Source organism: Electrona antarctica, assembly GCF_951216825.1.
Source record: "Electrona antarctica genome assembly, chromosome: 16".
Classification (NCBI taxonomy): Eukaryota; Metazoa; Chordata; class Actinopteri; order Myctophiformes; family Myctophidae; genus Electrona; species Electrona antarctica.
In genome coordinates, this window is record NC_136797.1 from 75,735 (window position 1) to 86,463 (window position 10,729).

The window sequence follows — 10,729 nt, forward strand, 5'->3', positions numbered from 1 at the left end:
TGATGTGTGCACGGTTTCGGAATGGAGGCCTGTTCCCAAGTAGTTGCACCGTTCACTGTCCGTACTGTTTGTTGTGTCCCTGTGTGTGTGTGTGTGTGTGTGTGTGTGTGTGTGTGTGTGTGTGTGCGTGTGCGTGTGCGTGTGTGTGTGTGAGAGGAGTTGACTGTCAACAGTCAACTCCTCAAAGCGCTTTGAGGAGTTTCCTCACCACTTCTTGGATTGTGTGAGTGTCGACTAACCCACAGCGGGGCTACACACGGACGCGAGCAGCGGACAGCTGAGTTGACAGCTGACAACAGCAAACTCCTCAAAGCGCGCGCCCGTTCCGTTCATTCATTCTCGTAGCGCGCGGGCACGTGACGTAGGGTAGTGTTAAAGGTGCAGAGCGCCACAGTGTGTGTGTGTGTGTCTGTGCGTGTGTCTGTGTGCGTGTGCATGTGCGTGTGCATGTGTGTGTACCTGGCCTGTCGGTCTATGCTGGCCACTCGGAGGCTCTCCCAGCGTGAGTTGAGGAAGTTCATCTGCTCCCCGATCTCCTCCTCCTCTGTGAGGTTGCCATGGGCGTCAGCTGGCAAGAAAAAAAGGAAAAAAACTTAAGGAGGTTTTGGGACATTCCGTCTTCCACCTGGGAAACACTCTGGCTGAATTGAAAACACACACAAGCTCGTAGCGCGGCACTGTTTGCTATTTTTGAAAAATCGTGAAAATGTGGCACAACTCTTTGAATATATATTATTTCAGAGAGAACATTTTGAACTCAAAGCTTTGCTTCTGGGGGGGTCCCTGGAACAACATATTTTCAGATGGGGGTCGGTGGCCAATTACATATCCTTTTTGGGGTCCTTGACATGAAATATGGAGCACCACCGATACAGAAACATAGGTATTTCATGAAACTGTCAGAATTTAGAAGACATTCTTTAAATTTCGATGTCAGGCCTAAATGGGTTAAGGCCCGCCAAAATACAATTTTGTCAACAAATTCAACTGTAGACGAAAATTGCACTGCAGAATGAAATCAACTAAAATCTTGATATTAAGTAGACTAACACTAAAACATTTTAGATGACAAAAATATGACACATTTTTTATTCAAAGGACTATGACATTTGCTGTCAAAATGAAGACTGGCTTTAAACACATCACTTACACTCCATCTTCAACAGTTTAGTCATTTATCGGTTTAACTAGCGTCGACTGACTTACCGATGGGGTCTCTGCAGAGTCAGACCACGGGGTCAGAGGTCACCGATGGGGTCAGTGCAGACCATGGGATCAGAGAGGTGGGCAGGTTGACCGCAGTCACTCTGAAGTGGTAGACGGCGGGCGGCAGCAGGCCTGTGACAAAAAATAGCAGATCTACAAGCTCAGACAATTATTTGACAACTTTAGTTCAACTAAAGGTGGCCTTACACTAGCCGATTTTTTTAAATCTGAAATCTGATAGCACCACACACTACAGGATAATCGGAGCGGGGCAGAGCAAATATCAAACATTCTTGATGTTGATCGGGCCGATCCCGATCGCGCTTTGAGCGCGGCCCGAGCAGATCGATTGAGTCGGGCACCCCCCGAGCGTCAAAAAATGCCCGATTATCGGCTAGTGTAAGGCCACCTTTACTTTGTAGACTGTTTAGAAAAATAAAATAAATCTAATCATAATGCTGGCACAAATATGTTGGTCTTAAAGTGTATTTATACCTGCCTGTATACCTGTAAAGAAGAGTAGTGTTTAAGCTGTGTCATGGTCCACTGATTGACACAATATTGCAGTTTTAGGTTGTATATTATATTCAAAGGTTTGAGGCAGCAGAGGCACGTTACTCCATAGCTCTGGTCCATAGCTCTAATGAAATGCAATGCATTAGAGCTATGGACCAGAGCTAAGTCTATCCAAGCCCTTCAGCACGTTGCATAAAACCTGACAGTTAAACTCATTGTAAAGCCACACTGTACCAGTTTATAAACAACCGTATCGGTACTCACTCACAAAGGTTTGTTGTTTAAATCCCCATGCACTGCTCCTTGTGTTCCACTCAGAGTTAGACCTGTAAGGGTCCATTTGGTTCCATGTGTTACACTCTCAGTTACAGACCTGTAAGGGTCCATTTGGTTCCACATGTGTTACTCTCAGAGTTACAGGGTGCATTTGGTTACAGCTACATGAGAATGGGTCACGTACGTCAGCTGTAGCTCCCTGTGTTGTTTGTTGATGTAATCACTAGCAGGTGTGAAAACAGCTGATGTTCTGAGCTTGAAGATCAGTAGTACAGAGTCACAGAATTCTATAGGTTCACTGACTTCATGTAACACACCGGAAACTAATTAAATAATAACTAATTGTTAATTATAATAATAATAATAAACTAAACTAAACTAATTGTTCTATTAATAAAATAGATCCATTAATTAATATTTTATTACATTTGTTCTGCCTGGTTTAAGAAAATAAACATATTGTCTAGTATTATTTATTGTATAAACTAATAACTAGTTGTTCTATTAAGTTCAAACTAGTTCTATTCATTAATACATTTTAAATGATATTTATTTAAGAAAAAAAAAAAGAAAAAAAACTGGATTTCTAAAGTTTTCAAAGGAGTAGAGTCATTTCCTGGAGGAAAAGTACCACACTACAAGAACAAGCCAATTTAAAAACAGTCTTATTACTTAAAATTCAGTCTGGTCTTCGTGGTAAATTTTTTTTAACAAAATTAAAAATTGCATACAGTAATTTAAGTACAATATTCAAACATTCATGTTTGGTGGCATGGCTCTGTTCTGGGAGATTGTCAGCATTAATAATCTAGGTCATTCTGTAGAGACCTTGGGGTGAAAACCTCCTTCAGCTTTCCACACTTCATTTGAAGACCCGAGGCCTCCTTTTAGTCCATTTAGACCTGGTGAAACCTATAAATTATACCATTCATGCCGGGATCCACCTGTCTACATCATTTATTGTTTTAATAAGAATTTGAAGGTTTTCAGAAAACCTTAGGCTAGGTTTTAGAAGGTGTAAATGTGTAAAATACATTAACTATAACTAAATATTCCTTAAACATGTAAATAGTACCACTGTATTCCTCATCCTTGTTATGAACCATTTGATCTAGGGGTAATGGACCCATAACACAGTGAAGGAGGAGGACACCCGGGTATAAATGCAATAATTTATTAACAAGAAAATAATGAATATTTACAGATATATGGCATCATGAATAAATTACAATCAACATGAAACATATTACAAACAGATATTACTTTTATTACAATTTTGTTTTGACTATGGCGTATTCTCTCGTGTATCATCAGATGTCCGTCTCCATGCTCGCCTCTCCTTGGAGGCCAGTTGGGTCAAAACACAGTATACCACATTGACAGCTGTAGTGAGTCTACAGTCCACCTGACTGCTGGCAATATAGCCTGGTTGTGATATGTAGATATGATTGATAGTTTATTATTTATTTATATTAATTAATTCTACAATTTTACAAGTCATTGTATTTATTTTTGTATTACTATTGTATTACTAATTTTATTTTATATATTACTAGGTTATTACTAATTGTATGTATTACTATACTACTCATTTTATTTTATATATTACTATGTTATTACTAATTTTATGTATTACTATACTCATTTTATTTATTTGATGCATTACTGTTATTACTAATTTTATTTATTTTATGTATTACTGTTATTACTAATTTTATTTGTATGCATTTATTTTATGTATTACTGTTATTACTAATTGTATTTGTATGCATTTATTTTATGCATTACTGTTATTACTAATTTTATGCATTACTATATTGCTAATTTTATTTATTTTATGTATTACTATATTACTAATTATATTTATTTTACGCATTACTATGCCATTACTAATTTTATTTATTTTATTTACTATTTTAATGCTTCAATCTATATTTTGTATCATTTGTTTTATCCATTTATAGTTATTTATATATTTGTTTTGTTTATTTTTGTTTAAGTGAACAACCAAAAAGCCCCGATTGATCACATCTACATATCACCACTACCAGTCAGGATCTGAGTGACTCAGAACCCTGGTGACCTCCATATGGCTGCTTAGGAGGACCAGATGGAGCCACACAGGAGACCAGCAACGTCCTAAAGAAAAGAAAGAAATGCTCATTACTACATTGTTCATAAAACAATCATAGTGTGTGTGTGTGTGTGTGTGTGTGTGTGTGTGTTGTACAGTTACCTTGCCGTGATGTGACTCCAAAGGTGAGCAGAAATAGTTGCTCCATTGGCTAGAAACGTGCTCTTCACCGGCATGATGATCTTGTTCCTAAAAAAAGTCTATAGTCAACCCCTAACTGATTACAGAACATGATATAAAAACACAACCAGAAGGATTTAGGAAGCAGCCGATCTACAAGCTCAAAATGTGTTACGTTGTAATGTGTATAAAGTTATTGAATTATGCCTTTTTGTTTACAAAGTCTAAAAAAGCCAAAGTTGTATTCATAATGTTAGTACGACGCAATTAAATTGTTATTGTAATTTATTTGAGCGACAATTAATCGGCCAGTAAAAACCGAAAAAAGACACACCCCAAATTAGCTTGGCTGTGTGTGTGTGTGTGTCCTGTCACAACATACACTTACAGTAACGTTTAAGAATAGGGATCGACCGATTCTCGACAACAGACGATTGGCTTTTTTTCAGTTTCATTCATGTTACAACGCACTTAAATCTTTAATTGCAATTTATTTGAGAGACAATAATCGTCTAGTAAAAAGAAACCTCATAATCGTGACACGCCTAAAGCGGTTCTTACTGTGGTGTTCCTCACCGGCAGGCCCAGGTCCGAAGTCCTCCGGCGTCTACCCAGATCTCCGTCCTCCGTCCTCCCATCCATCCATGGACAGACCTGCAGATCTCCATCTCTTGGTTGAGACTTCCAGCTGTGTCTACTGCCATCTCCATCCTGAGAAAGAAAGACAGAAACCAAATTAGCTTTTGTTGAGCTGCAAATTCAGAACCACTTATACCCTTTATACACATTTGATAAAACAGACCTTTAATGAGCATTTGGTATGTGCTCCTATTTCACTACACAAATTGATTCTCCAAAAATAGCATAACATGTTGCAACGCGGTGTGAGCTTGTAGATCTGCTATTTTTGCTGAACACTCCCCCCAGAATAGGGATGCTGGGGTTGAAGTGGTTAACAAAAGTGTCATTAAGACTTTGATTAGCTTGGACAGACTACTCACAGCTCCTCTGAGGGGGGGGGGGGATCTCTGTCCAGGGAACATCAGCTCGTCTACCAAGATCTCCATTCTAACAAAGAACAAAAAACACACACCAAATTAGCTTTGCCGTGTGTGTGCGCGCGTGTGTATGTGTGTGTGTGTGCGCCCTGTCCAGCAGCGGCGTTCCAGCGACGTCTACCGCGATCTCCATCCTAACAAAATAAAGAAAGATTGATTAGACTCATTAGAGTGACCAAGGGCCAGATATATATTCTATCCTGTCACAACATATATACAGCCTAGTACATCAAACTTTTATTTATAGAGAACATTTAAAATAGAAGCTAAACGTATCACTTACAGTAATAAACGTTTAAGTTAGGGTTATTTTTGACAGGCCTAACAGGGTCTCTTACTTTGAGTCGTCTTCAGAGGAATGCAGATTCCTGGACAGCGGGAGACCTGCAGTACATCTGGAAGAAAGACATGGCGGTTATCGTCTATGAATGGCTGAAGAGCTTCGCACATCACTCCCTTGTTGTTGCTGCCAATAGTCTGGAGAGTCTACCGTTCTTAGCTTACTTCTTATTCTTGATGACAAGTGTTTATGAATTTGATGTATTACTATGTGTTGTTCTTGCTTACTGTAAGTCACTCTGGATAAAGTGTGTGATAACTGCCTAAATTGTAAATTGTTGAAATTCCTAGACGTGATCAATTAGGGTGTGCTCTTCGGTGATAGCAGTGGTGTTATTTGTCTATTTTTACAGTCCCATTCCCAGAAAGACCACCGCCTGTGCCACACCGATACGGCATCTAGCCGGTACCGAGGCTCTGGTGTTCCCCACCGCTGAGTACTGTGCCCCAGTCTGGAGCCGTAGCCCTCATGTTGGTTTTGGGGCTTTTTATGCCTTTACTGATAGTGAACAGTATATAGACAGGAAAGGGGGAAGTGACGCGCGGCAAAGGCCGTCGGGAGTCGAACCCGCAGCACGCCATCCGGCTGGCTTGGCAGCCTAGGTGCCCAGAAAGTTGAGCTAACCATCCGGGCCACACTTAAATATTTAATTGCAATTTATTTGAGCGACAATAATCGTCCAGTAAAAAGAAACCTCATTATCGTGACAGGCCTAAAGCGGTTCTTACTGTGGGGTGCTGAAAACAGAATAGGGATGCTGGGGTTGAAGTGGTTAACAAAAGTGTCATTAAGACTTTGATTAGCTTGGAGAGCTGACAGACATTCAACCAGTGCCACTAGGAGGCATCATTCTGCCATGCTATACTTCATGCCATAACAGTACAGCAGATATCCATCCTCAACAACAAACAAGAAATATTCCTACTCACAGCTCATCAGAAGTCCTCAGAGAAAACCCCGGGGAGGGAAGCTTTGGAACGGATCTCTGTCCTTCCACGACGTCTACCACGACCCATCATCCACCCTAACAAAGAAAGAACGAAAGATTAAGAGCCAGATATACGTACATTGTGTCCTTTCACATCATACACAAAATGTATAGTATTAGAGAACATTTAAAACAGAAGCGGACCATACCACTCACAGTAATAGAAAAGTCTAAGTGGTTTCTTACTTTGAGCCGTCTTCAGAGCCCCCATGCAGATTCATCCATGGACAGCGAGAGCTGCAGATATCCACCTGTAGGGGCTCCGGTTGAGCCTCGCAGCATCTGGAAGGAAGACATGGTGGTTATAGTCTATGAATGGCTGAAGAGCTTTGCACATCACTCACTTGTTGCTGCTGCCAATAGGAATTTGTGATTTCTGTGTGGCGACAACTTCTGTGTCTGTCCAATTTTTTTTTTAATAATACATACAATTTATATAGCACTTTTCAAGGTACCCAAAGTTGCTTCACAAAACAGAAGTTAAAAAGGTTAAAAACTAGAAATAATTTGTTGGCATGTCTGTGAAGCTTTTCGGTTCCACACCAGTAACGAGCGAAGCAGCAGGTTGAGAAAGCTCAAGAATGGCGTCCCACAGGGGTCAGTGCTGGCACTGAATGATGCTGTTCAACAACTACATCCACATCAATGAAGTATGGCTATGCAGACGACCAGAGTACTGTGCACCAGGCTGGAGCCGTACCTCTCATGTCAAGAAGATGGATGCTGCCCTCAACATCGGATGGGCCACCCCAAACAAACAACTGCCTGCCTGTTCTCGCTGGAATCACTCCAACAGAGGTCAGACGAGAAGCAGCCACGCTGGCCCTCACCGGGAAGGCACAGCTGAGTGAATCCCAGACATCTCCTCCACAAGGTCGTCAGAGACACCACAGCACACATGCCTCAAGTCACGGCACACTTTGCCACAGCACACGTGCCTCAAGTCAGTGCCCCTTTGCCACACAGGCCCAAGAACTGCTCCACACAACACCAGCTGACACCTCCAAGGCATCCTGGGTGAAGGCAAGACAGAGGGACCAGTGGAATACATTGAGGACCCCAAATATGTTCTTTGCCAGCACCTCCCCTGCAAGGAGTGGACAACCCTCAAAGCAGAAGTGGGACATCTCGGACAGTGCCCACTGTGAATGCGAGGATCCACTACAGACTGTGGAACACGTAATGACCATTTGCCCCAAATACCGGCCACCGAATGGTGATCGTGGCTTAGGTGACCTAGACAATGACACACTGGACTGGCTTGCTGCAACAGAGCTGACGTTCTATGGACATACGGCAGAAGATTTTTATGAAACTTATTTGTCATTTATTTTTTTGGCATGTTTGTCAAACCTTTGTGGCATTTAATTATGGAACTTGTGGATGTTTTATATATTAGTTTTAGTGGCACTTGCGGCTTTTGTGACATTCTTTGAAATGTATTGACACATTTGAGATTATGTTTTTGTTAGGGATGTCCGATATAGGCATTAAAAATTAATATCGATATCGGTTATTTTTTACATTAAAAACATCTACAAGCTCACAATGCGACACGTGAGCTTGTAGATCTGCCATTTTCAAATGATTTTTATACATCTGAAAACTTGAAATGAGACATTTTGCATAATGAGCACTTTTACTTTTGGTACCTTTTTATACCAAAACCTTTGTACTTTTACTCGAGTACATGTTGAATTTACTTGTAACAGAGTATTTCTATATTGCAGTATTTATAGCCTACTAATATTTAAGTAAAAAGTTTGAGTTATTTTTCCACCACTGGAAAAAGCCTGCATATATAATCGGTATCTGTTGATATCGGAAATTAGGAGTTGGACAATAGCCAACACATGATTTGTGTGATTTTGTGCAGCTTTTAGTGAGTTTGTGGCATTTTGTTTACTTTTGTTTGTTTGTTTTGTGAACGACCAAAGAGCACACCCAGTATGTATCACAATGCTATTTCCACCAGGCAGGTGTACTTATATCTACATCTCCTAAGCGGCCATGTACTAAACACTACAGATATCACAATTTGACTTTGGCAGCAGCAAGAAACGACTGATATGCAAAGCTCTTCAGCCATGCTTCTCTCTATACAAACACTCATAATGTTCACATGGACATCTTAGCAGCCAGGATGGGGTGGTCGGCCTGGAGGCCACTCAGGGGGGGGGGGGGGGGGGGGGGGGGGGGGGGTCACACAGGAGACCAGGGCATCCTCAGGTTCAGCGTTCCAGCAGCATCTACGGTCATCTCCATCCACATCTAGAAAGAAAGCAAGAAATCAGAAGCTGACCATATCACTCACAGTAATAGAAACATTTTAAAAGGATCTCTGGCTAATAAGACAAATATTCCTTAAAACATTATACTTGCCATCTATAACTAAAAATGTAAAATATTTTATTTATTTCATAAATAGATAATCTTTTACTCCATAGGAACTGTTCCCGTCGCAGGTTGATGATGTCCTATGTCCGTGTGGTCCAGCGCTATGGAATGCACTTGCTAATAAAAAGTATTTAAAATAATTGCTTATATTAAAGTATTAAGCTGTTTTTTATTAGTATTCCATAGGGCTAGACCATATGGACATATCATATAATCAACTTGCAACAGGAGCAGTTCCTATTGAGTGAAATATTCTTTATTTATCTAAGAAATAAAATATTTGTCTTATTAACCAGGGATCCTTTAAGAATATTTAAAAGTGCAATATCAAAATGTATATTTATTATAAGTGTCCCTGCACAATAGTTTGTAGAGTCAATATCTCATCCGCTTCTAGAAAGCAATTTAAAATACAAATTACAAGTAATGTCGAGTACTTTTGGAACTCACTGAACAGCCATGCCTACCACCTGTTTCGAATTGTCACAATGCAGGAGGCAGCAGCACTGCTACCCATTAATTAAAAACAAGTGCTTCCAAACAGAAAGTAGCTCCACGTCACTTATAACGGTGTATTTTTTATGAAACAAATGCTTTGCAGATTTTGAGTAGGCTATAATTCAAGCTTGCCCTACAGCTGCAATGTTGGCGAGTTTAGCATTGTTTAACTTTAATACAAGCAGATTGTAAATTCAATGTGGATCAATGGGCTGCTAATGGAGGGCATGCATTGCAACTCTAGATTCATCTCATTATGCAAATCGCGGATACTGGTGATGCCAATTAGTCATTTGACTCAGCTGTGTGGCGTCAGTGTGTCAACACAACTGAACGGTTGCTTTTTCAACACATTTGGTTTAAATACTTTACATTTCACAGCAACCTTCTACATATAAAACAAAATAAATAATTAAATTCACACAACTCAAGAGGCTCACTCCATAAATGTTGCACAGTTCAAACGATAGCCTACCTTTCTCAGTTGCGTTCAGTTCAAACCAAAAAACAACTTAAAACAGTTCCTCTGTCAAACCACCACGCAATAAATGCACCGTTTATAACCCTTCTCAAAATGATAAATCCTTTACCTCGGTTAGCAGGTAAGGTTAGCACAGGGTTTAAATGGCTACAGCCAGGGGGTCCGCCGCTGGGTCCGGGACGTGTGTGTGGAAGAGAAGCATTCAACAACATGATCGGTTGTAGACTCGTAGCCGTGATGAGACCATAGGATGAGACGCAGAAATGCTTTCAGGTGGTAATAATCATTCAATCAGTGACGCGGGGCAGGTCACGTGCGGAGAATGACGCGGTGTGATTGGCAGGTAGGGGCGGGGCCGAGGGGTGTGTTCACTGTGTTGTGACTGTGTGACTGTGTGACTGTGTGTCTGTCTGTGTGTGTGTGTGTGTGTGTGTGTGTGTGTGTGTGTGTGTGTGTGTGTGTGTGTGTGTGTGTGTGTGTGTGTGTGTGTGTGCCGTGTGGCCTAGAGTCCTACCATTTAAATAGTTTTGATGGGAAAGAAATGCTATTTGTCCCAAAGTTATTGCAAAAGATTGCTATTGTTTTCAAAAAGCATCATTATCACCCTTGCAAAGTTCTGTTCTTATTCAACGGCCTTTGTAGTCCTCAAAGGAAAATAGGGCGCTGTTTTTCCTTTATGTTTTTGACGATGGGTTCTCAGATTGTTTAAGACAGA

At 40.6% G+C, this 10,729-nt stretch overlaps 1 protein-coding gene across 2 annotated transcripts; it reads right to left on the reverse strand.

Annotated features, from left to right (window-relative positions):
* Window positions 1-3,947: 3,947 nt before the first annotated feature.
* LOC306939560 (uncharacterized protein) lies at window positions 3,948-8,804 on the reverse strand. Of its 2 annotated transcripts, none has more exons than XM_079524153.1 (7): window positions 6,825-8,804; window positions 6,580-6,674; window positions 5,649-5,705; window positions 5,254-5,444; window positions 4,829-4,963; window positions 4,235-4,321; window positions 3,948-4,137 (listed from the first exon to the last, which is right to left on the reverse strand). In XM_079524153.1, the coding sequence occupies exons 4-7, from the start codon at window positions 5,317-5,319 to the stop codon at window positions 4,096-4,098; spliced, it is 330 nt and encodes a 109-aa protein (XP_079380279.1). In that variant the 5' UTR covers window positions 5,320-5,444; window positions 5,649-5,705; window positions 6,580-6,674; window positions 6,825-8,804; the 3' UTR covers window positions 3,948-4,095. The 2 variants fall into 2 exon arrangements, with proteins under 2 accessions (XP_079380279.1, XP_079380278.1); XM_079524152.1 differs by having other exon boundaries at window positions 4,814-4,963.
* Window positions 8,805-10,729: the final 1,925 nt, after the last annotated feature.